We start from the raw sequence: 27,337 nt of genomic DNA on the forward strand, positions 1-27,337 counted from the left end.
CTCATCAAGTACCCTATTTCCATAGCTAATTGGAATGTATCACAAAAAACGGTATTAGATGACCTACGTTTTCTACTCTCAGTTTGAAGTTACCATTTGAAATTAGTGTCATTATAAAGTTAAAACTTCATACCAAATCATCAGCATTCTGATCATCATTTTCTGATGTGTTAGATAGTTCTGATATACTTGTACAATCTTGATTCCTAAAAGTTAAAATTTTCACAATTAATCATATGAAGAATAGTTTACTCCTGACAAGCATTCATTTCACATTAAAATGCAAACACCTCCCCAGCCTAGGCACACCCAACTTTACAAATGACATGAGATTGCAACCAGTCCTCTTCGAAAATAATGGACTTTAACATTCTAATTTAGAATGACAATTTTTAAGTGTGTTCAAAGTGAAGTTGATAATACAGAAATAATGGTACTCTGAAGTGGCCTCTCCAGGCTGAACACAAACATGACTTTTGCTAGGCATTACCACAGTAATATTGATATAGCAAATACCCAGAAAAGAGAAGATTTAAGACAGAGAAGAAACAAAACAAAATGAACATCTAAGTGTCAGTGACTAAACAAAGGGAGAGCTGCTAACAGGACGCTCTAGAAAGAAATGACAAGACAAAAACAGGAGTACTGCTTCCCGAGGCAGAGGGAACATCTCTGGAGGAGGCTAACCACATCTAAATCCTAAGGACGTAGGACAGAACCCACATCCCTCCATGTTAGCTAGATGCTAACTATGGTACTACTGTTTCCTCAAAACGTCTTTCAGATGAGACCAGGCATGTTCAGAGTAGTAGGACCTTACACTAATCGAGTCTTTCAATGAATTTGTACAGACAGACACACGGGAAGGGAATTCAGTCTCTCATGAGGAGGATGAAGTTGAGTTATCTGTCCACAGACAAAGGATGACATCTCTAAAGCCTGTGAGGGAGGAACTTAGGTCTCAATTCCCACATCTGCCTTCATGGAATTCCAAAGAAATTTGCAAGGAAAGGAAACAGAGCATTTATACATGTCGACTTTCACAGAGTACAATTCAAAATGGACTAAAATTCAATCTTGTCATTAGAAGATGCCTGGAAAACCTAAACAGTCTACAAAATTAAGAGACCAGCATTCAGAAAATAATGAATTACATGTACACCATAGTAACTCTCTAGCAGGCATAGAGTACACCAAGTAAATCTCTAACAGGCATAGAGTAGCATAAACTACTTCAAATTTGCTGGAGAGATGGCTCCTCAGTTAAGAGTACTGCTGCTATCCCTGCACCCACTTAGTGGCTCACAACCATCTCTGACTCCAGTTCCAAGGGATCCAATGTTGTCTCTCTGCTGATCTCAGACACCAGGTATACACATGATGCACATAAATACATGCAGATGAAACATTCACATACATGAGATTTTTTTTTACTTACTTCAAATTTTTAAATATGTAAAAGTTGGGGGTGGAGAGATGGCTCATAGTTAAGAGTACTGGCTACTCTTCCCCAGGATCTGGATTATATTCCCAGCACCCACATGGAGGCTAACTATCATCTGTAACTCTAGTGCACGGAGATCCAACATCCTTTTCTGGCCTCCATGGGCACCAGGCACGCAAGTAAGTGTACATACATACAAGCAGGAAAATACCCATTACACTTAACGAAGTATTAAAAACTAAAACTGAACTGGTCACGTTCCTTTACTGAAACACAAGTTTACAAGGAAATGTTGCCTCAAGTAAAACATCAGATAGAAGAATTTAAGTGATATAAACGGGAAGCTATGAGACTATTAAAGCACAGTGTGTTGAAAAGTCACTTTTCTACCACACATGAGATCACTTACTTAATAAATTTCAGAAGCTGGTCAGTTATTTTTTTAGCTGATCTTGCAATTACACTTTCAGGTTCATTAAATGTCCTTGCATTATGCTCTATATATCGGACTTCCCAAATCAGAGCAGACAACCGCCTTGAAAAGAAAAATAACTTAGCACTTAAAAAAATGAAAATAATCAAAACCTAGTCAAGTTGGTCTATTAAACGAAAGAGACACATCTTCAAGTCAACACTAGGGAAAGATTGTGATAAATCACCTTCTAATGCTCTCAACTCAGCTCAGCCAGACATTACATTATAACGGACAATGAATTGCAGAAACTAATTTAAATACACCACTTAAATCATTCTCCATGCCCCCTCCTCACGACACACACACACACACACACACACACACACACACACACACACACACACACAGCCTTTCCTTCCACCATTCCTATCAGTACCTTTTGAAGATGTTAAAACTCAACCAATGGGGCTGGGAAAATGGTTCCATAGGAACAACTGCTTGCTTGCTGTACGACATGAAGACCTGATTAGAGTCTACAACACCCATTTGAAAATAAAGTGAGCCTTTAACTCCAGCACTGGGAATAAATACAGATCCCAAGAGCTCACTGGGCAGTCAGCTTATCTAGATCTATAAGAGGCTGAGTATCAAGGGACTGGACATTCTCCACATGTGCAACAGCACAGACCACACCCCTATCCCCCAATCCAGACACACTAAAAAAATGTGTAGTGTATCAACTTTGAGTCAGTTTCATTACAAATTGGTTTCTAATTCAAACACATATGATTAGATATATACACAGTAATTGTAGAATAGTAATTATGGTCAACAATAATTTCATCAATGGGATTATAAATACTGAAATACCATCAATTACTATAAAAACAATTACTAATAAAATAAAGGCGGTGGTGGCCCACACCTTTAATCCCAGCACTTGGGAGGCAGAGGCAGGTGCATCTCTGTGAGTTCGAGGTCAGCCTGGTTTCCAAAGCAAGTTCCAGAAAAGGCGCAAAGCTACACAGAGAAACCCTGTCTCAAAAAACCAAAACCAAAAACAAAAACAACAACAACAAAATAATTACTAGTAAGTGACTGTAAGAGTAACAATGATCTAAATGCCAACAACAGAAAGTTGATATTCCTGGGAAATAAGCTTTCCTCAGAAGAACAAATCCAATTACTAACTCATGAAATTTACTTTTAAATGTAGCAGTTAATAGTTAACTTCAAGAAAAGGGGGGAAAATTCAAGATCACTTTCCTTTTTTTCCAGTACAGGCTTCATATCACACAGCAGTGTGTACCTAAATCTCTACCTACATTATCATAAAATGAGTTATACTGTTTTATAAGCTTTTAAAATTTTTAGTTCACGATTATTAATGAAGTTGTAATTGAACTAAAGAGAAAGTTCAACAGTTAAGAGCACTTGCTGCTCTTCCATAGGACTAGAGTTCAATTCCAGCATCCATATTTGAAAACAACCACCTTTAAGTACAGCTCCAGAAGATGAAACTCCCTCTTCTGACCTCCAAGGAAACCTGCATACACATGGATACACATGCAGGCATTTACACACAGACACATGAATAAAATAAAAATGAAGCTTAAAAAAAAAAAAAAATTCCGTAACTCATGCATTTAAAAAGTATTTGTCACAAAAAAAAAAAAAAAGGTTTCTAGTTAACATAATTTCTAACACACACACACACACACACACACACACACACACACACACACACACAGCTTGGTATGTCACCTTATGCCTTGCTAGCCAACCAAACACCTCTAACTTATGCTGGTTACTATGGCCTAAAAGCCATATGGTATCTTGAAAGGGGTGCTCTACCAACCTGTAAAATCGATTAACAAGTCTCATTCGAATTGTGTAAAGATCAGTTGGATAAGCCACCACTGTGCAGTACTTTGGATATGTACATAGATCCACCGGGCCTGCAAAAGCTGCAGCTATATCTGTAAGAGAAGACCAAATTGTAAGCTTTGAAACAGTAAGCTCATTACCTATAGGTGGTATTTAACTAGAAAATCATTCCTAAGAGAGCACTCCATTTAACTTGACAAACCAAGAGGAACTAAGTGAAGAACGGAACCTAAATTACATCTGAAGTTCTTTAAGGGAAACTTAAAAATAAAACTCACCGAGGTTTAAAAGTTGATCTATGCCATTGATGATGCGTTCACACTCCTCATCTCTTGATTTCTGGCCCCATTCACCGTCTTCTGGTCTGTAGAGCAATTTCTCTAGCTCATCTGAAGTGACGGAGATACTTGCTCCCAATTCTTCCGGTGGATCAACTATGAATTTCATTTAGAAAAAAATTAAAGAAGGAAAGGGGGGGTTAACCTCTAACATGTAATGTATACTATAGACACAAGTTCAACTAAAAAAGATCCTATCTCTATGGGAAAAAGAAGATCTCAACTCTTCAACATTCTAAGTTGTTCACTGAGACTACAAAATTGCTTGAATTGAGGTGTAAGAACAAATTATGATCCTGATAAAGTCTGAACAGAGATCATCTTCATGGCTTCAGTCTATTCTTTCAAACTATAAAGTTCCAGGTACTACTTTTAAAAACAATTAAGAAAAAACAAAAAACCTGGGGCTGGAGAGAGAGATGGCTCAGCAGTTAAGAGCACTGGCTGCTCTTCCAGAGGTCCTGGTTTCAATTCCCAGCACCCACATGGTGGCTCACAACCATCAATAGTGACACCCGCTGCCTTTTTCAGCCATGTGGGCATACATGCAGGCAGATCACTGTATACATAATAAATAAATAAATCTTTAAAAAAAAACAAAACCAAAAACTGAACCAGGCGGTGGTGGTGCACACCTTTAATCCTGATGCTCAGGAGGTGAGAGCAGGTATATCTGAGTTCAAGGCCAGTCTGGTCTACGGAGCATGTTCCAGCACAGCCAGGGCTGTCCAGGAAATTAAAAAAATAAAAAATAAAAAATTTAAATTTTTTAAAAAAAGAAAATGGAAAAAACAAACAAACCTAACAAGGTTTCTGAAAGCAAATTTCAACAGACAATTTAAAGTTCAAAAAGTGATTTTTAAAAGCTCAAAACATGATTTGGGGGGGGGGGTGGTTGGTGTTCCACACGCACAGCACAATTGGCAGAGTTTGCTCAGCATATAGGAAGCTCTGAGTTTTATCCCCAGCACCTCATAATCCCAGGTGTGATGGTGTGCACCTGTAATGCAAGCATTCCTGGGGGAAGCAAGAGGTCAGAAGCCAGAGGCCATCACAAATACAGAGCAACTTCTAGTCCAGCCTGGGCTACGTAAGATCATTTTATACACACACACACACACACACACACACACACACACACACACACACAGTCAAAAATAGATAAAATAATGCCTGCAGCATAAAGGGCTGAGAAGCACGTCCTTTAGGTTTGAGAAGCACATCAATGGGATAGAGACTGGTTGGGGGGTGGAGGAGGAAAGACACAAGACAGAATGTGAGAATCCAAAATATTGTCATTAGTATGAGTTAGAAAACACAGACTTAGTACCATCCAATCAGATGTGGTATGATATGTATGCCTTTAATCCCAGCCCTCAGGTGACAGAAGCAGGAGGAACCTCAGAGTTTAAGACCAGCCTGGTATACATAGTAGGTTCTAGGACAGACAGGGCATATGTCATGTTTTTTAGGCTACTATTCAGTGGGAGGGGAGGGAGGGGAAGACTGGCCACAGATTTGGAATCCAATTCTAAACTCCAGCATGTACAACTTTAGACAAGTTGATAAGCCTTTGGCCTTAAGCTTCTCCTTTGAGACTGATCAGCTAGAGAAGACATGGCTTACTTCTTGCCAACTTTACACACAGCACAATGTCTCTTCTGACCAGTAGACACCACTGTAAGTTACTAAACTCAAAACAACAGCAAAGGAAGCCAGTTACTGGTGACCTCTCACTATTAAAATGGTGAGGTTTTCGAAAGACAGCTATCTTTTTTAAGCTATTCAATTATTAATGATAAAGTAGTGAAAAAATGTCAACAGCAGCTATTCTGCATTGCTCCTGAAGCGGAGCAGGAAAGGAACATTCAATACAGCCTTCAATATGACCAAACGTAAGGACAGGAAACATCAGCAAACCTGGAAACGCCAGGTCCTTGCACAAGCAGCAGAAAAACCACCATTCCGGGAAACCGCCAGTGTGGGGAAAGGGACGGCCTTTCAAACTACAACAGAGACAGGCAGTCACATCTGCTCCTTTTATGGGTGAGCAGGACAGAATGGGGAGGCGGGGGGGACTGTGTATTAAAGTAAAGTGGGTCATGTGAGAGCTGAGCTGCTAAGATACCTACAATAAATACGGACTCGAAGACCTCAAACTATTTTGTTCTAGCAAAGCTGAGACTGTGGTAACTTCAGGACATTTATGAACAAACACAAACAGGCCCTACTATGTACGTAAGCAAGAGAGGAACCTAGGAAGACAAATGTTTTCTTAACTTAAGACAAATATATACCATTGTCAGGAATTGGTTCCATGTCCCATGGGCTAAGTTTTTCAATTTCAGTATTGTCCCACCTGTTTAAACGAAAAACAAGAAGCACTAGTTAACTTTTCCCAAAAACAAACTGTACAGAATAGCAATACATCAATTACAAAAGAAATATGATCTCTTCTTTAATCCAGCACTCGGGAGGCAGAAGCAGGCTGATCTCTGTGAGTTCGAGGCCAGCCTGGACTACCAAGTGAATTCCAGGAAAGGCGCAAAGCTACACAGAGAAACCCTGTCTCAAAAAAAAAAAAAACTGAGAAAGGATGGGGTTGGGGATTTAGCTCAGCGATAGAGCGCTTGCCTAGCAAGCACAAGGCCCTGGGTTCAATCCTCAGCTGAAAGGAAAGAAAGGGAAAGGAAATGGAAAAAGGGAAAAGGAGAAGGGGGAGGGGAGGGGAAGGAAAGGGAAGGGAGGGGAAGGAAAGGGAAGGAAAGGGAAGGGAGGGGAAGGAAAGGGAAGGGAGTGGAGGGAGAAGGGGAGGGGAGGGAAGGGAGGGGAAGGAAAGGAAGGGAAAGGAAAGGAAGGGAGAGAGGAGAGGAGAGGAAATTGAGAAAGGCAAGGCAGTGGTGGCACGCACATTTAATCCCAGCACTTAGGAGGCAGAGGCAGGCGGAGCTCAAGTTCAAGGAGCAGTCTGATCTAATAATACCCAAGTTCCAGGATAGGTAGGACAACATAGACAGACCCTCTCTCAAAACACAAAAACATAAGAAAACGAACAAAAAACAAAAAGAAAGTGCAAAAGCTTATGCAAGGGGATAATGAGGTGACTCAGTGGTTAGAGGCACCGATTACTGTCAGAGGACAAATGTTCAATTCCCAGCTCCCACAGGGCAGCTCACCATATCCGCCACTCAAATTTCAAAGGATCTGATGCCCTCTTCTGGCCTCCAAGTGGGTACCAGGCATGTGTATAAGGTATGCCAGCAAAATACCCACATACATAAAAATAAATAATTTTTTTAAAAAGAACAAAATAAAATTGTAAGGCTTACGAAAACATCAGAACTGCTATGCAACCTGTCCTTAGAATGAGGGGAGAACATACAGATAGCCTGTCAGACTATTACCCTAGAGCCAGCTAGTGGGAAAGAGGTGGAGATTTTTCTAAACACTAATGATACAGTATCAATGCTAAGCTGTGACTCAGCAGTATTAGACAGAAGCAAACAACAGGTGTTTCAGGTCTCAGAGACATTATAGAGGTCACTGGACTTAAATCATGTTAGTCAGATGGTGATCTGAAACAGTAAACAATTTCTCTCTGTATACAAACCTAACAACGTAACACTGGAAATGGCTGTCAGGATACTGTGGTTGATATGGCTCTTGACTCAATACAGTTCCAAACCACCAAGCATCATCAATAATAGATCGAAATCTGTCACCTGTAAGAGAAATGATCGAGTCTGAGATATGCATTTGCTAACATTATGTATATCTTTTACCTATGAAATACCATAACACAAAGAACAGAGGTCAAGCACAAAGTTTAAGAAAATTCAAAATCCTCAGGGTTATGGGTCTATCACAGTGGGTCCTAAGGCCCTGTGCTCAACCAACATGTGAGAAGAGGGAGGACTAGTTCTCCACTGTATGCAACTAAAATACTCTTGAGAAATGTATGAAATATTCAAAAAATTTGCAGAAAAATTATACCAGCCATGGTTAGTCTTATGATCACACATGAGCAACAGGGCCTGGGGCCAGGGAAGTGGGTTAATGGATAATGGCACTTGCCACCATGCCTAACTGCCTGCTTGAGTTCAATCTCCAGGGACCTTTAGGACAGAAGGAAGAACCCAGCCTTCCAAAAGTTCTGACCTTCACATAAGCCTCGCGGTATGCTTTCACCAATATATGCATGCTTAATGCACAAAATAAATTTTAAAAGAAAAAGTTAAATGTCAGGTCTGAAAATACTTCAAAGCATTAAAAAATGTATTATTTAAAAGAACAACATAGTCACTAATCAATTCTACTATCTTACAATAATTCAACAGGAAAAAGCAGATCTTTGTAAAGGGCTTTTGCAGAGGGCTCCTCTACAAATCTGTTCAAGGGTAGAATGGGTCTGTGGCTTAGCATGACCCCCTCAACCCCACACAGTTACTAAATATTAAAATTTTAACTAGCAGTAGTGGTTCTAGACTATAAGGATTTAAATGTATCCTACAACAACAGTGCAATCTGACTTGACTTCAGTGGATACTAGCCATTTCACCTATGCTTTGTACATACTATAAAATAACACAGCATTTTCTCAACACCAAAGAAAGTCACCCATCCATCCGACAGTTCTGTGAGTTCAAGGCCAGCCTGGTCTACAGTATTCCAGGCCAGCCAGGGCCACAGTGAGGCCCTGTCTCAAAAAATAATTTTACAATAAATAATAGGATAATGGCACAGTGTAAAAATGAGATCAGTCAACTTCCTCCATACACATGGACTGCAAAACAAAGCCACTAGATTACAAAGGAAAACAATAAAGTAAATTTTGAAAGATTTTTTGTTTTAATAAAATTTATTAATTTTACAGAAAAGTGAGCAAAATGTACAGATAATTCTTTTTTATTTAAGAATTTTTTTCTTTCAGTTTACATACCAACCACAGATCCCCCTTAATCCTCCCCCCCTCTCCCCCCATCCCCTCCTCCCAAAGGCTAAGGCCTCCCATGGTGTGTCAGCAGAGCCTAGAACATTCAGTTGAGGTAGGACCAAGGCCCTCTCCCCCACATCAAGGATGAGCAAGGAGTCCGACCATAGGTAATGGGCTCCAAAAAGGCAGCTCATACACCAGGGATCAATCCTGATCCCACTGCCAGGGGCCCCTCTAACAGACCAAGCTACACAACTCTCTCCTGTATGCAGAGGGCCTAGTCTGGTCCTGTGCAGGCTCCACAGCCTTCGGGTCTATAGTTCGTGAGAAGTTTTGAAAGACTTTTAAATCTTCATTACTACTGTATATGTGTGTTGGGGGCAGGGTGTCCCAAGTGGGGGTCAGAAGACAATTTCCAGGAGTCGCTCTCTCCTGGGACTGGACTCTAGCTGTCACGCTATGATACAGTGGGAGCATCTTTATCCACTCAGCTATCTTGCTCATCCAAATGTTTCTATTTCTTCTTGTTTTTAACATTTTTTTAAAAGATTTATTTATTTACTATGTATACAGCATGTGTGACTTCAGGCCACAGGAGAGCACCAGATACCATTACAGATGGTTGTGAGCCACCATGTGGTTGCTGGGAATTGAACTCAGGGCCTCTGGAAGAGCAGCCAGTGCTCTCTACCTCTGAGCCCTCTCTCCAGCCCATGTTTTTAACATTTTTTTAAAGGGGATGGGTGGGAAGCACTGGCACTCCAACCCACGCACAGTAGAAAGAAGGGCATCAGATCCCTCGGAGACGGAACTGCAGGCAGTTATGAGCTGTCTGACACGGGTGCTTAGAATTGAACTCTGTTCCTCTTCCAAAGGAACAAGACGTGTCACTTAACTCTAGTTTGTTTTTGCAGGAGTAAAACAACACTGTGGCACACAACATTTTTTTCCTATATTTTTTGGGACAGAGTTTCTGTGTTGGTCTGGATGTCGAAGAACTCACTCTGGAGACCAGTCTGGCCATAAACTCAGAGATCTCTTTGCCTCTGTCTCCAGAGCAATGGGATTAGAAGCATGCATAACCAAGTCCCAGCCCTGTAATTATTTTTTAACCATTAGTTGTTTTAAATCAGTGGTTCTCAACCTTCCTAATGATGTGCCCATTTAAAACAGTTCCTCATGTTGTGTTAAACCCCAACCATAAAATTATTTTTGTTGTTACTTCTTAACCGTAATTTTGCTACTGTTAGGAATCATGAAGTGGGGCTGGAGAGATGGCTCACAGGTGAAGAGCACTGACTGGCTGCTCTTCCAGAGGTCCTGAGTTTAATTCTCAGCACCTACATGGTGGCTCACAACCACCTGTAATGAGATCTGGTGCCCTCTTCTGGCATGTAGGCATACATGCAGGACCAACACTGTATACATAATAAGTAAATCTTTAAAAAAAAAAAAGAAGAATCGTAAAGTGAGTATCTGATATGCGTTGCCTGTGAAAAGGTCATTCAAACCCAAAGAAGTCGAGACCCACAGGCTGAGAAACACTGTTTTAAATCCTGTATAAGTATACACAGCCAAGTGTGGTACTACATGGCTTTAATCACAGCACTCAGGGGCTGGAAAGATGGCTCAGAGATTAAGACCACTGGCTGCTCTTCCAGAGACCTGAGTTCAATTCCCAGCACCTACATGGTGGCTCACAACCATCTGTAATGAGATCTGGTGCCCTCTTGTGGCCTATAGGCATATTTACAGACAGAACACTGTACACACAATAAATAAATCTTTAAAAACAAAACAAAACAAAACACAAATCTGTGATTTCCAAACATCCACACCATAAGCAGAAGCAATATTGTAAGGCTAAAGAGTCTACATGGAATAGGTACTAATTAGCACAAGTACTAAGCCAATATATTTAAAAGTCATTTATGCTTCTAGGAATTGTTTGTAAAACCATAATTATAAGTGCTACAAAGAGCAGTTCAATGGTTTTTAAGACTACATACAATTCAATAAGGACAGACTTACAAGGCTGCCAGTTTCTCTGTCTTGCTTCATCATAAAATTGACGCAACACAAGAAAATCGATAACATCTGGCATATCATGATATCTAAAAGAAAATTAAAAGTCACCTCAGTTGAAAGTAACGATGCTCAAAAGGCACAGGCATTCTATCTGTCCACGAGCACACAAGGGTGGAGTGCAGAGGACAACCCTGAATGTCATCATCCCCAAATGCCACCTACCTGCTTTTCTGACAGGCTATCACTGCTATGCAGGCTCACCAAGCAAGCTGGACTCACTGACCAGTGAGCACCAAGGCTGTCTCTTTCTGCCCAGCATGGTGGAACTCACGACTTTCTAGCTGAGCCATCTTATTTATAGAAGATAAAAGGGGACTAGAGATGGCTCAGTTAGCAAAAGTACTTTCAGGGCAACGTAACGTAAGGGCCTGAGTTCTGATTGCCAGTGTCCACACATAAGCTAGGTGTGTCATGTGCCTACAATCCGAACGCTAGGAAGGCCGAGACAGAAAGGTTCCTAGAGGGCCCTGACTGGCCAGCCTGATGAAATGGTGAGGTCCAGGTTTAGGGAGGACCCTGTCCTCTTTTTCAGTCTCCAGACAGCACAAATGCAGTTTGCACTCAGCTTGAATCAGCACATGGAACACTCCCATGATCCTCTCTGCCTGTGTGAACATCGGCAAAGACATCCAAGCAGCAGACTCCCTTGCCTAACTGCTTCCTGGCAGACCTGTCCACAGTGCTGTAGATGCATGATGAAGCTACAGGGGAAGGCCTACTGATCAGCAAAATGTAAAAATCTGTACCTAAGTAATTCCACAGAAATATAATAAAATACATACCTAATGGAGAAAGATTTATCTGTAAGTCTGCCAGTTGCTGGATCTATAAATGCTAGTTTGAGGCAACAGAGTGTAGGTGGTCCAACCTCGTATCTTATTCCAACTATTTTGACCAATTCTTGATCCTGTAATAGACATTTATTTAGAAATTTTATTTTTTTATTTTTACTTTTTAAAACTTCAATTTAGCACGACTGTAATTCTCAATGTACTACTGCTAGGCTAGCCAGCACCGTATCTGAGTTCCAGAAACGCAAAGATAACTTGCCGTTGACTGCAATCATCCTTCCCACTCTCCAGAGGGTAGACATCTCACATGCTCACAGAAGCAGTCAGTGTACTCACTAGAAATCTAAGGAATTTTAGCATGGCTTGGGATCAGCACAAGATAACCAGTTAAAAATCTCACATTTTCTTGACTTATATTTTCAATGTCATTTTCTTGTTGCATTTATTGTGTGTTTGTGTACATGCATGTGCCATGGCACCCACGTAAAGGTCAAAGCAGTACGTACAGGAGTGGGTTCTCTCATCCCAGCATATGGGTCATGGGGACTAAACTTTGATCCTCAAGCTTGCAATGAACTCTCTCACCCATGGAATCATGCATCCGTCTCCTCTACTTTCTACTGTAACAACACACTAGACTGTAACGCTGACCTACCCTGAGATCCATTTTTCTCCATGGCTCCTTATTAGGGTTCAGTTCATAAATATTATTTCTTCGGACAGCTTCAATGTAAGCTTCATGACCCTGACGAAAGTAGATCACCTGCAAAGGTAAGTGTTTGTTCACTAGTGAGCCACCAAGCACCAAGACTTCGCACACTCGTTCGCACACTCTCCAAGGTTTCTGTTCTCACCTCATCCCCCATCTGAGGAACAAAAGGAGACCTGCGAAGTGTAGTGTCAGTTATCCAAACAGGAGGGTGAAACTCATACAAACGTTCTATGTTCGCAAGCTCTGCAGGAGTCACCCTTCGCAAACTCTGCCAAGAGAAGACAGGAAAACTTTGATAGAAAGGGGCAACATAGGCTGCTTAATTGAAAAACAAATACTTTACCATTCACAGCCCTTTTGTTTGGTTCAATACACAGAATATATTGCTCTTTTAAAAATTATTAAATGTGCCTGGCTCTAATCCTCCACACTCACCTATATCTTCTAAAATCACCATGGAGCTACCGAAAGCCAGCCTAGGACTCCCTCATCCCCATGCCCTTATATTCCACTAAAGGTCTGCTAGGCACAAGCTCTTCTACGCACATTCTACTCGGAATTAGAACACAGCCTTGTAATAATAATTAGGAATCTTCTTTTGTGTTTTAGTATTTTGAGATAGGTTTTATGTATCCCAAATTGGCCTCCAACTCAGTACATAGCTACAGGTGACTCCCGAGTTCTGGGGTTACAGACATGCTAACATCATGCCTGCCCTAGGTGGTGCTAGAAATACAACTAGGGGTTCAAGCACGCCAGGTAAACAAGAAATCAAATGAACAATATCCCCAGCCCCATAGATCATCTCCTCTTGTAAGGTTTCCAAGCCTGGTGCTTTTTCAACAAAACGGGCTCTCCATACTTCTTTCCTATTCTTGAGCTCAGCTGAGACTCAGTGACTCACTCTGCTCAATACAATGAATCAACTGCATGAAACTTGGGCCATAGAGGCATCAAGGTGTACTCCCTTGCTTTACTGTTGGACAGTTTCTGGGGAAAGTCAGACAGCATGTTGTAAGAAGATCAAAGCAGCTAGCTGAAGAAAAAGGCACATGGGACAAAGAGTTAAAGCTTTATGACCAGCTGAGCGGTGGTGGTACATGCCTTTAATACCAGCAGTCTTAAGGCAGGGGCAAGTTCTCTGAGTTCAGAGTGAGTTCCAGAACAGCCACACAGAGAAACCCATTGGGGGGGGGGGGGGGGGGACGACCCACATGACAAAGCTTGGGAAAAAGATGGAACCCTGAGATGCCCTGGATGTACCTATGACTCAGGAAGAACCTACATTCCTGACCCACCAAAGTAAGAAATGAGCCTGGAGTTGGTGGCGCACGCCTTTAATCCCAGCACTCGGGAGGCAGAGCCAGGCGGATCTCTGTGAATTCGAGGCCAGCCTGGACTACCAAGTGAGTTGCAGGACAGGCGCAAAGCTACACAGAGAGACCCTGTCTCGGAAAAAAAAAAAAAAAAAAAGAAAGAAATGAAATGAGAAATACACATTCTTATACCTAAGTGACCTAAGTGACAGGGAATGTGTTACACATGAAGAGAAAACAAAAACCAAGATCGACATCTTTTAATAATGACACTGGCAAGAGACAGTACCTAACAGGCACAAACAAAAGAAGAAATAAATCATTACTATAGTCATAAGAAAACATGAAGACAGAAAATATGCAGACAGAAGGCAGTGGTGGTGCACACCTTTAATCTCAGCACTCGAGAGATAGAAAACGAATCTCTAAGTCTGAGGCCAGCCTGCTCTACACAGTTAGTTCTAGGACAGCCAGGACTACACAGAGAAACAGTCTCAAAAAAATGAAAACAAAAAACAACCAACAGCACCACCACACAAGAGGCAGGAGATGTCTACAAACTCTGAAGTTTATATTCCTGGTAGCAAAGTGAAGTTCAGCTTGAAGCTATATATTAACACTACTCAGGGGATGGAGAGATGGCTCAGAGGTTAAGAGCACCGACTGCTCTTCCAGAGGTCCTGAGTACCATTCCCAGCAACCACATCACATGGTGGCTCACAACCATCTGTAATGATATCTGGTGCCCTCTTCTGGCCTGCAAGGACACATGCAGGCAGAACAGTGTATATGTAATAAAAAAATAAATCCTTAAAACACTCCTCAGAACAGGGGGAACCTTACTTCTTCCAACACATTTCTCTTTATTCCTTTGCAATAGACACAAAACATCAACAATTATTTAAAAAAAGGAAAACCTTAAAAACAACTGCTTACAAAAATAAAACACAAGAAAAGTTGAACGGAAGACAAGAGCCAGGCTGGAGCAGGGCAGCAATGGAGAACTGTTCAATGACTGTAAAGTTTAACAAGCAAGACTCTGTAGAGGGTGAAATCTGCAAAGTCAGGGAGGGCACCTGGTGCATCGTTACATGCTTCACTGAAGATCAGTGCAGAGAATTGACCTCGGTGTGAAGTTTGAGGGCCTGGGTTCAATCCCAGCACCAAGAGAGACAAGAAATGCAAACAAACAAAAAACAGAAAAGAAACAAAACAAACCTAGACATGGAAAACAACACTGCCTAAAAGTAGAGGCACATTATTTTTAAAGGTTTATTTTTCTTACCTCCCTTCTAGGCTTGCTTTCTTTCTTTCTTTTCCGCCTTCTTTTTGGAGGAGATATGTTCTCTGTAGACAGTTCATCCTCTGAACTACTGCAGAAACGGGTTACTCTACGGCGACAGGACATCCTTAAAGGAGGCTGCAAGTTGATTCCTGTGTCAGCTGTCCAATCAGAGTATCTAGATGAAGCGTCACTGCAAGAACCATAATGTAAGCAAACAGTTCACAGGAGAACCAAGGGAATAAAGAGAGAGCATGCAGAGAGGAAGATGATGAGCCCCCGTTTAACTTGAACATCCTGCTCACACTACCAGCAAAGACCAACAGACCACAGATCACAACAAAGATGGACAAAGAAGTCTTCACCAGTACTAAAGCAACAGCTCTACCAGATGCTCTTCAGGACGAGGGTTCAATTCCCAACACCTACATAGTGGCTCACAAACGTCAGGAACTTTGGTTTCAGGGGATCTAATGCCATCTGGCCTCCTTAGGTAATAGACATACACATGATACACAGACATGCATTAAGGGAAAACACTCATATAGAGGGGGAGGGGAAGGAACAGAGGGAGGGGGAGAGAAAAGATTCATTCACCAACAATGGGAAGAAGGAAAACACATGGAATGTTGTTTAACAGCAACCCTGGCTAACTCCTCAAGGAGCTTCTTATTTTTTGAGGCACTGGGAATTGAACCCATGGCTTTGGGCATGCTAGACAATTAATTTACCCTGAGAGCTACATCTCCAGCCCTTTTCTTTTGTGAAGTACCCTCTAAAGGAGAGCTGATAAAGTGATAACTTCCTCGGAATGCAAAGCACAGTTACTAGAAATCATTACAGAGGACCCTAAGAGCTCCAGCACCTCCAAGATACTGGTGGATACTGATTCATAAACTCTACCTTGCAGCACAAACCACCAGTGGAAAATCAAGTGAACCCAAGGGAAGCACCTCAATCACAAAAACAAAGGAAGGGACAGACTCCTCCAAGAGGCTGTAACAGAAGCTCTCGGCCCACAATGAAGCTTCACCACACAGCAGGGGATGAGGGCTCTGAGCATCTCTCAAGTGCTTCACGACGTACTCAGTTTTGTTTTCTGAGACAGGGTTTCTCTGTACAGCTCTGGCTGTCCTGGAACTCACTCTGAAGACCGGGCTGGCCTCAAACTCACAGAGATCCACCTGTCTCTGCCTCCTGAGTGGTGGGATTAAAGGAGTGTGCCACGACCACCCAGCTATAAATATTTTTATGTCATGGATGCTCCACAATTCAAAGAAAATTCTTAAAAGAATAAAATAATACACGTTCTTGTGCTCTAGGACACTACTCACATCCCAGTCACAATAGAGCAAAGGAGACAAGAAATGAGGCCGAGTACCACAGAAAGAGACAACAAAGGCGAGATGATCTGTGTACTAGAGGGGATAGGGGAAGCTTCTGGAAGGAAAACAACATGAGAAAGAAAAATGGAGGCTGAAAATCATACTGAAACATGGATCCTATTTAAAGGCATTTTAAAACATAGTAAAAATGTAAGACTGCACAGACTTGGAATACTCATTTTAATGTGCTTTACCATGCACTCTTTACCAGGTGCTTAGTGTGCATTACTACAGGTGGTAAAGCATCGCAGGACATTCTCCACAGTCCAGAGCCAGCCCAGGTTTGCTCCAATCCCAGGCAACGACTAAACTCCGAGGAGAGAGGTCAGGGCGCAGACAGCTACCTTGAGCTCTCACTGTCGCTGTCGCTTCTCCTGTCACTCCTCCATTCATCGTCTTCTGAAGAACAGGAACCTTCACTCTGGTCGTCACAGGAGGTCTCCTAGACGTGAATGGAAGATAAACATCTGACCCCACACGTACCTGTCATCAAACTGCTGAATCATCCCAACAAGACTACTACACCTAAGAAACTCAAATGACGAGTAGAAACGTAACTAGGTAAAACTTAAAAAGTAAGCCATGTTCACTAAAGCAATGAAGGGCTTTCTGAGAGGTTTTGTATTCAGGCTGGCCTCCAACTCACTATGTACCAGAGAATGGCTTTGAATTTCTGACACTCCTGGGTCACAGGTGAGCATCGCCAGGCATGGCTTCCATTTATTATTTTATGTGCATTAGTGTTTTGCCATGGGTGTCAGGTCCTCTGGAACTGGAGTCACAGACAGTTGTGAGCTGCCATGTGGGTGCTGGGAACTAACCAAATCTGGGTCCTCTGGAGCCATTTCTCCAGCCCCAGGCCTGGCTTCTAAATCTTCATTTTTATCAAGGTATTTTCCAAAAAGGATTTGTGAGGCTGACAGCCACCAGTCAGAGAAGTGATGGGCTGTGGTCGGGCTTTGTGCTTCCCACTCCAGTGCTCGGTACCATGCACTGAGGTGCACGTGGGTATCTAATGCTGCTTGCTTTCAACCCTTGAGAAAAGACAGCCAGTAGCTTCATACAATGCAACTTCCCATTATACAACCTTATTGACCAAGTGGCGGTGAGATGTTTCCATTGAAAAAAGGACGGTTTTCTCACTACATCATTTCAACAGTCCTGTATGTACATTGAATGCAAGTTTTTCTCAAGTATTTTTCCCACTAGTGGTTTTGTCTTTTTGTCTCATAACAGTTATCTTTTCTGGAGCACTTTTGAAATGTCAATTGAGTCAAAGTTATCAATTTGAAAACTGCATGTAAAATAACATTGCAGTCTCTGAAGACACCTATATTCTATCCTCAGCTTGTACAAATTTGAAACTCTTTTTTGTATTTATATTCAGTTTCTGACTCATTTTGAGCTGTTTTTTCCCTTGTCCCCACAGTCAGGGCCTCAGCCTCGAGGATCAGCAATACAGACTTGTACCACCAGATCCAGATTGAGTGAACTCATATGAAAGATTAGTTGCAGAGTGGTTTTGCGGAGTGTGTATGCCCAGCTATTACATGAGTACTCACTCAAGCACTGAGTTGTCTTTGCTGGACATCAACAGACCACTGATCTGTTTGGGATCATGTTGTTTACCTGATTGTTATCTGTCATCGGTAAGATAGCCAATTGTAAGGAGCAGCTTGACCCAAAGAGCAAAGTTTTTATTAAAGGGGACGTGACCTGAATACCCAAATAAAAACTCAGACAGAGCGGAAAAACTCTCTCTCAGAAGGTGGAGGAGCTATCAGCGAGCCACAGAAAAAAGTAGGGCTTGGTGAGGTTTCCCATTCCCCTTGGGAAAGGGCAGTAGCTGAGAGCTGGACCCCAGTGGGAACAGTGGAGCAGCTGGTGACATGGCCCGGATACTTCATTTGTCTTGTAATTACTGTGCATGGATTTTGGCTATTAACAAAAGGTAACACATCCCCCAGACATCCTTCTATACCTGACTTTGGTCTGTTCTTCTCGCAACACCACTGTGTTGGAAACTCTAACAAGTCATAATGGCAGCCACTGTCAGTCCTTTATGTATGTTCTTCTGCTATTTTACATTAGCTCCCTGGATTTTTCTTTTCTCAAAACAGTTTGTCAACATCTACAAAAGTAACCTGCTGGGATTTTAACTAGAATTATACTGATGATGACAGAAACATACTGACAAAGATGTGACCCAATAGAAACGCTCCTTTCTTGCTAATGAGAATACAAATGAGTGTAGCCACTTTGAAAGACTGTCAGTTTGTCACAAAGCTAAACAGGCTCATCACACAATCCCTGGTTTTTAGAGAAGCTCCAGACATAACAGTTTATAGAGTTCCCACAGATGCTTACAGTCTGCATGTATAATTGTCAAAACTCAAACACCAATGTGTTACTTTCAAACAATGGAATGCTGAACTACAGTAAAAATAAATAAGCTATCAAGCTAAGAGAAGATAGAGAATATATCAATATGTGTTACACAAGAGACAAGAGGACAATTAAATGAAAGGCTATCTAACTGATGTCCTAGAAAGGTATTCATCAGAGAGAAGAGAAACAGTGTTTGTGATAACCAGATGGGGCATATGCCCTCAAGTCCCAGGCACTCGAGGCTGATGCAGAGGCAGAGGCACTCACAGTGAACTCTAACTGAGCAGCTTTGCTCTTGCTGCTGTTGTTTTCAAGGGGCTGAGGATGTAACTTAATGGAAGAGTGCTTGCCCAGCAGCAGGAATCCTGAGTAACGTCCTCAACATCACTTAAGCCAGGAGAGGAGTTAGTAGCAAAGGGCCAGGAATGAAATATCATCCTGAGCAACACAGTTTGAGACAGTAGGCACTGTCTTTAAAATAAAATCAAACAAACAAAAACATTTTAACAGGGCAGGAAAAATAGCTCAATGCATAAAAACACTTATCAACAAACCAGACAACTTTAGTTCAGTTCAAACTCCAACACACACACACCGGGGAACAAAAAACAGAATCACCTGTCTCAAAATGTACTCTGAAGCCAGGTGGTGGAGGAGGAACAGAGGCAGAGGCAGGCAATCTCTGTGAGTCTGAGGCCAGCCTAGTCTGCAGAGTGGGTTCTAGGATACACAAAAAGACTCTGACCTCTAGACCCAAGCCGTGGCACACATACATTCATGCACAGACATCTATGAAAATAAATACATAAGTTGGGGCGGTGGTGGCGCATGCCTTTAATACCAGCACTCGGGAGGCAGAGCCAGGCGGATCTCTGTGAGTTTGAGGCCAGCCTGGGCTACAGAGTGAGTTCCAGGAAAGGCGCAAAGCTACACAAAGAAACCCTGTCTCAAAAAAATAAAAACAAAACAAAACAAACAAAAAACATAAATGTAATGTAATTTTTTAAAAAGTCAAGGTAATTTGTACATAGTCACAGAAGCAGTCAGTGAGTGTGTCAGGCATTACTCAGTTCAATTGGTCAAGTCTAACAGGATTATGATTCCTTGATATTTGCTTTTGTTGGCTACAATGTGCAGATATATATGTATGTGGTGTCAGCATCTTTCTTCGTTTGTCCTTTTGTCTCTTAAGTAATTAGCAATGTGTCTGAATAAATTGGTTCTTGATGTGTGGTTGTTCAGAGATGAGTGAAAGTGAAATGTGTTTCTTTTTGAGAGGAAATTGACCATTTTGTGTTGTAAAATTTAAGTTATAACTTATTGAGCACTTTTAATAATAATTGTTTTTAAATGTGTCAATACCTTTCTTGGTATTGTTTGCAATGTGATTTATTTAAAGCCTTTTTTGTTTAACTTGCTGCTTTAGGCTAACAGTATGTTTTAGGAGATGAATTTTCCCCCTTCCTGTCTGCACAACTGCCATCCAGAGCAACAGGGCCTGAAGGTATGGCAGGCTTTTGAAAAGAAGTCCAAATGAGAGCCAAGCTAGAGTGGGAAGTCACACTGTTGTGTGTTGTGAAAAGAGGGTTTTAAATATGTAACTACAGAGCTGTAGTACCATTAGAAAATGTGAACACTTGTCTTTATTTAAAAAAAAAAAAAAAAAAAAAATCAAGGCAAGTGCCAGATGGTGGTAGCACACACCTTTAATCCCAGTACTCTAAAGGCAGAGGCAAGCAGATCTCTGTTAGTTCCAGGACAACCAGGGCTACACAGGGAAAACTTCATTTCCCCCAAAGCTTGAATCTGACCTCAAGTTCCTGGATCTCACAGGAAGAGAGAACTAGATTCACACAATGAATAAATGTGGGACTGGAGAGACAGCTTAGCCATTAAGAGCACTTGCAGGGCTGGAGAAATGACTCAGAGGTTAACAGCACTGACTGTTCTCCCAGAGGACCCAGGTTCAATTCCCAGCACCCTCATAGCAGCTCACAACTGTCTCTAACTCCAGTTCCTGGGGACCTGACACTAATGAACATAAAAATAATTAAAACAAAACAAAACAAAAAACAAAGAAAAGGAAAAGGAAAAAAAGCACTTGCAGCTAGCTCTTCCAGAAGACCTGGATTTGACTCCCAATACTCATATGGCAACTCACAACCATCTATAACTCCTGCTGCAGACAGTTCAACGCCCCCTTCGGGCCTCCTCAGGCACTGAGCACATTGTGATTCACCTACATATAAAGCAAGCAACACACCCACACCCACACCCACAGAGAAAAAAAATAAATCTTTTAAGTTATTTTAAAAAATAATTAACTTTAAAAAAAGAAAAAAAAATGATCTTGAACTCACTGTGTAAGGCCAGGCTGGCCTGGAATTCACAGAGATCCACTTGTTATTACCTCCTCATTGCTGAATTTAAAGGCATGAGCCATCATATCTGGCCTAATTATTGGGATGTAACAGCATACATAAAAATCTCACCAATTCTAAACACATTTCTACTCAATGACCCTCTGGAGAAAATTATACAATCACCACTTCAAACACGAGAAAACTGAGGCAAATGACAAGCACTCCCTCACTAGTCTGAGATGGTAAGGCTTGATTGAACATTACACCATGGACAATGGACGGGATTCTAGAGGACTGGGAAACCACAGGACACACACACAAAGAAGGCAGTGGTGACTAAACCGGGCAGTAACTACAGTGTAAGAAGGCAAGTGAGAAGCCTGTCCTGGCTGCTAGTCATCAAACCACAACTCTACAAGTCTACTACAAATACATGCTTGGTGTGGAATATGACGACATATTTTTAAGAAATACACAGAGCATTAGTAAGGAGAATGTTGGGACTCAAAATTCAACAGGAGCTGTTGGAAGGTGTAAAACTCAATAACAACCTATGAGTAAGGGTTTGGTTTGGTTTTTCGAGACAGAGTTTCTCTGTGTAACAGTCCTGGCTGTCCTGGAACTCACTTTGTAGGCCAGGCTGGCCTCAAATTCACTGACATCTGCCTGCCTCTGCCTCCTGAGTGCAGGAATTAAAAAGTGCATCACAACTGCCCAGCTGAGAGTAAAAGTTCTTAAAATGTCAGGAGACTATATATACGACTTCCTACTCACTTATGCAAGCCCACCCTGACTGAGCCAGAAGCCTGAAAAGACAAAAAGGTCAAATAAGAAAGCCTGATATACCACGGGCATGGCAGCTCACACCTTTGACCCCAGCACTCGGGAGGCAGAAGCAGGTAGATCTCTGTAAGTTTGAGGTCAGCCTGGTCTAGTCTGTTACACGATGCAATTCAGTCTTAGGAGGGAAAAAAAAAAAAGCTGACATTCTAAATGAGTTACAGACATGATTATGACCCACAGTTTATCTTACCTAACTGATACAGGAACTAGAGACTTTATACTCTTCAGAAGGGCTGATGAGGTTCATCAAAAATGACCTCAAATCGTGAAGGGTTAAAAATATGAACAAAGCACTATACATACAAGTGAAAAAATACTCAAGATAAAAGTTACAATAGAATAGCAGCTGACATCAACATCTAGCAAGCTCTACTTTAATGAGTTATTAACTAGATTCTTAGACAGGCTAGGATGAAGATAGAACAGAAGCACAGAGAGATGAAGAAATCTGATGTAGAAACTGTACTCTAGCTCCTGATGTCTGCATTGTGAGTATGCCAACTCAAACTGCAAGTGCAGGAAGTCCAGTGCCCTAGACTGGTTTTCACAAGCTCCTCTGCCTCCACAAAGCAGACACTTGGTACACATAGGCACATATATATACAGGCAAACACACATAAAGGAAATCTTAGAAAGTCTTCTCAAATGGGAGGGGGTGGGCTGGTAAAGTGCTCTCGTAACACGCATGAAGCCTTGAGCTGAAGGCCCAGCACTTGGGAGACAGAGGCAGGAGAACTACAGGAGGGCAAGGCCATCCTCTTGGCTATACAGCAAATTCAGGATGAGAGAGAGAGACTGGTTTTGAAAAGAAAAATTCAACTATTTCTATGTAGTCATTAAAAGTCAAGCAGTAGGATTAGACAGACCGCTTACATGCAACATAACAAGTGATAAAACAGAAATCAGTAAACACTTCAAATTTTATTCCTGAAATATGTAAATAACACAAAAAGCAATAAAACAAATTTGAAACAGGCTATAAATTAGATTCTCTCCAAAGATTTAAAACACTCTCTAAGTGGAGAAAAGGACCTTTAACTTTCTAGAGATTAGACAGACGAAAATAGAAAGCACAACATGCTACCCTCCAGCCACGAAGAGCGTGAATGAAAGTGGACAGTGTAGGGTGTACAGATGCAGAGCTTGAGCTCATAACCAAAATGAAATGTCAAGAGGCTTAGGCCTAGCCCTCAGAGAGCTGCAGATGAATGTCAATGATGGACATACAAACAGCTGGAAAGCATAGACAACATCAATATTCAAATATCCATCAGCTGAGAAGTAAAGAAACAAAAGAAGGTTTATAGCCATACACTACTATGTTCCCAATATATGTTTTATGCATGAAAGTACAATTTAGATGTTAAAAAGCAGAAAAACCAGTAACCAAAATCAGTTTGATTCCATAATACCCAAATGCAGAACAGGAAAACAAAAGATAATGTAGTGCAGGTTGGAGAAAATGGGTACGTGGTACTTTAATGGTAAAAATGTTTAGATATTCTTATAGTACATGTGCATATGGTATGTGATTTTGATAAAACTAATTATAAAAATCTCAGTCAGGCAGCAGGGCGGTGGTGGTCTTTAATCTCAGCACTCAGGAGGCAGAGGCAGGTGGATCTCTGTGAGTTTGACAAAGCCTGGTCTACAGAGTGAGTTCCAGGACAGCCAGGGCTACACAGAGAAACCAAGGGAAAAAGACGAAAACCTCAGCCAGGCCTGGTGGCAGGCGCTTCTCATCTCCGCACGCAGAGCGATGAAGTCAAGGATAATGAAGCCTGGAACACACCAAGAGCCTAGCTCAGACCTCACATAGAAATACAGAACACAAAGCCAGATCAAAGGCTGTCCTGGAATCTCAGACACCTGGGAGAGAGCTGCCTGAGCTCAGGGATTCCAGGCAGCCGCCAAGGCACAGAAAAACATGTTTTCTTTCTCTGACAGCCAACCAAGGGTCCAAACCAAACATGGGAAATGTCATCTTCATCTATGTATTATTTTCACATAAATGTGAATTACATTCAAAATAAAGAATTCATTCAGGCTGGGCAGGGGTGTTCACACCTTTAATCCCAGCACTGGAAAGGCAGAGGCAGATGGATTTCTGTGAGTTCAAGGGCGGCTTAGTCTACAAAGCCAGTCCCAGGATAACCAGGACTACACAAAGAAACCCTATCTTGAACCACACCACCAAGGGGGAGGGAGGATTTAATTCAGGACCAGTGAAAAGTCTTCTCAGGGGATAAAGGGTGCGCTTGTTGTCAGGACTGATGACCTGAGTTGAATCCCCAGAACCCACATACTCTAAGCAAAGCACAACCTGCTACAAGTTACAGCCTGACCTCCACAGACACACCATGGCATACTTATATACCTACATCTATACACAAAATAAATAAATGTAAAAAAATTATATTGTTTAAAGAAAACAATTAGCAGATTTAGGACAAACTCAGCAGAATCTGTTGGCACAGGCCTTCAAGCCCAACCGTGCCCAAGAAGACTCTCCTGAAGCTCAAAGGGTTTTATCAGTGCTATTTACCATGCCTAGACCTACCATGACTACCATGTCTAGATTCATTACCTAACTCCAGAACACAAGCACATGAGTATATGCAAGAGTTAGACAAACCCATGTAAGACAATCTTCATGAAGGCCTTCTACTCACATGTCCAACCGAGCCTGAAGATTCATTGCCAGAGGATAATTCACCCCGGCCAGCATTTCTTCCACCATAATTTGCGTATTTACGCCTACACGTCCGTTGTCTAGACTGGGGCACCAAAACCACTGAATCTGACTGAAACAAAGAAACATGAGCATTACCAACAAAATGGGCATTATATGGCATTAACTATAAATGGTTTTGAAGGAGACAAAGATTAGAAACAATTCTGTCAAATATTGTTTATCCAAGGTGTTATTTTTTACTTTTAGTTCCTTATAGCACTTTAAAAAACCACAGAAGCTCATCTTTTTCACAACTACCTTGTAAGTTACCAGATCACCATTAATGGCATAAATCCACCATGAGCAGAGTTTCACAGGATGTGACTAAGTTGGTCAATGCTCACCTAGCAAGTTCAACACTCAGTCAGGTTCAGTCCCCAGTATCCCACAGACCTGGAGTGCTGGAACAGACCTACATAGCAGCTATACAAGCTATGACAGTTGGCTCCATCAGAAAGACAGCACACATATGCTGAGAAATGACAGAGGAGATCGTGACGTCACTAGACGTTATCGACATGGATCCTTTAATGCTACAGAACCGCGTACTAACAATGAACACGTCTATGTTGGCTTTAAACACCCAACCAGAGACCTCAAGCTATCAATATTATGCTTTTAGAAAGCTACTGAAGTTTTGTTGGGTTTTTTTTGTTTATTTGTTTTGTTGTTTGTTTGTTTGTTTGTTTGTTTGTTTGTTTGTTTTCCGAGACAGGGTTTCTCTGTGTAGCTTTGCGCCTTTCCTGGATCTCGCTCTGTAGTCCTGGTTGGCCTCGAACTCACAGAGATTCGCCTGGCTCTGCCTCCCGAGTTCTGGAATTAAAGGCGTGCACCACCACTGCTTGGCTGAAGTTTTTATAAAGAACACTGAATGTTAATTTTGTGATAGTAGACTCAGGTACCTTTTGTGAAAGCTGGAAAGACTTCTTTTTCCTCCCTATTACATACAGATTTCTCTCCTCTTCGCCTCTCTCAATGCGAAAATCTTCCAAACGCCTGTAAAATTAAATGTGTGGTGGCAGAGGCTGTGGGACTGACAAACAGTAAATCACTACAGCTTTAAAAATCATTCAGTTTATAAATCTTTAAAGGACACATGAAACGATTAAACTTAGAAGAACGTAGAGCTGGGCACAGTGCCCCTCCATCACTTGGAGGCTTAGGAAGAGCATCCCTCAAGCCTCACTCAGGCTGTGGAGGGGAGGGCCTACCTAAGACACACTCCCAAAACAAACTGCCTGGAACTTGACATTTCATGTACTTCTTACTTCTGAATATTAAGAACAAACCTCAGTGATACCTACTTATACTAAATACAAAAGCATGTATTAATTTAGAGATGGTCCTATTAGAACCATCTCAAGAGGCTATCCCATTTCAGTGCTCTCCCATAATTTTCAAAGATTACACTTCCTTTCTGTAAATAAAATTAAAAGCAACATGTTTCTAGGCAAATTATTCAACTCCAGTTTTGTGTCTCACATTAAATTAAAACCACAGTGTTATTCCACTCCTGTAAGTGCACATCATGAACCCTGCTCAGGAGAGGATTTAAACAGGACTAATTTCACACCAAGGAGCTTGTTACCATGAGTGTAAAATGGCATTTGTTTTTGCTGTGAAAAGACTCAGGTCTCTTGATTCTAATTTAAACACTAATTGAAACATCTGGCTTGATGTTTTTAACACCTCGATGTAGGAAAGGCTAGTGTCTTAACCATGCTGCCTATTAACAATGTACAAGGGACAAAAACTGACTTCAAAGCAACATTTTTTAAAAATAAAACGATGGAAGGAGGGCTTTTTTTTTTTTTAGTGGGTATGAATGTCTTGCCTACACTCACGCATGTGCACCACATCTGATCCCCTGGAACAAGAGTTACAGGTGGCTGTAAGCCACCATGAGGGTGATGGGAATCGAACCCAGTTCCTCTAAAAGAGCAGCTAGTGCTCTTAACCAATAAGCCATCACTCCAGCATGAGATTCTGTCATTTTTAAAAATCTAAATTAAAACAAAGCTGAAGAAAAAAAAGAAAGAAAATTTTAGTTTTGGTTTTTCAAAACGAGGTTTCTCTGTGTAGCTTTGGAGCCTGTCATGGATCTTGCTCTGTAGACCAGGCTGGCCTCGAACTCACAGAGATCCACCTGGCTCTGCCTCCCGAGTGCTGGGATTAAAGGCGTGCGCCACCACCACCTGGCTTGAAAATAAATTTTTATTTTAAAGGTCAAAAAAAAAATATTTGTCTAGTTTTTCACAGATCTATGTTACAACTGCATGATTAAGAATGTTAAGAGGAGGGCTGGAGAGATGGCTCAGAGGTTAAGAGCACTGGCTGCTCTTCCAGAGGACCTGAGTTCAATTCCCAGCAACCACATGGTGGCTCACAACCACTTGTAATGAGATCTGATGCCCTCTT

The 27,337-nt window shown here is 41.6% G+C and overlaps 1 protein-coding gene across 3 annotated transcripts in view; it reads right to left on the reverse strand.

The window, feature by feature from the left end:
• The window catches only part of Brwd1 (bromodomain and WD repeat domain containing 1), a 100,328-nt gene that overhangs the window by 21,653 nt on the left and 51,338 nt on the right, over window positions 1-27,337 (reverse strand). For all 3 annotated transcript variants that reach the window (XM_036203662.1, XM_036203661.1, XM_036203663.1), the window contains exons 20-33: window positions 25,822-25,915; window positions 24,858-24,989; window positions 16,936-17,033; window positions 15,210-15,399; window positions 12,751-12,876; window positions 12,552-12,659; window positions 11,888-12,012; window positions 11,049-11,131; window positions 7,695-7,806; window positions 6,382-6,443; window positions 4,025-4,180; window positions 3,718-3,838; window positions 1,854-1,979; window positions 134-206 (exon numbers count right to left, since the gene is read on the reverse strand). In XM_036203662.1, the coding sequence (XP_036059555.1) occupies window positions 134-206; window positions 1,854-1,979; window positions 3,718-3,838; window positions 4,025-4,180; window positions 6,382-6,443; window positions 7,695-7,806; window positions 11,049-11,131; window positions 11,888-12,012; window positions 12,552-12,659; window positions 12,751-12,876; window positions 15,210-15,399; window positions 16,936-17,033; window positions 24,858-24,989; window positions 25,822-25,915 (1,606 nt within the window). The remainder of the gene's footprint in view (window positions 1-133; window positions 207-1,853; window positions 1,980-3,717; window positions 3,839-4,024; window positions 4,181-6,381; window positions 6,444-7,694; window positions 7,807-11,048; window positions 11,132-11,887; window positions 12,013-12,551; window positions 12,660-12,750; window positions 12,877-15,209; window positions 15,400-16,935; window positions 17,034-24,857; window positions 24,990-25,821; window positions 25,916-27,337) is intronic.

Source organism: Onychomys torridus, chromosome 12, assembly GCF_903995425.1.
Source record: "Onychomys torridus chromosome 12, mOncTor1.1, whole genome shotgun sequence".
In the NCBI taxonomy this organism is placed as follows: domain Eukaryota; kingdom Metazoa; phylum Chordata; class Mammalia; order Rodentia; family Cricetidae; genus Onychomys; species Onychomys torridus.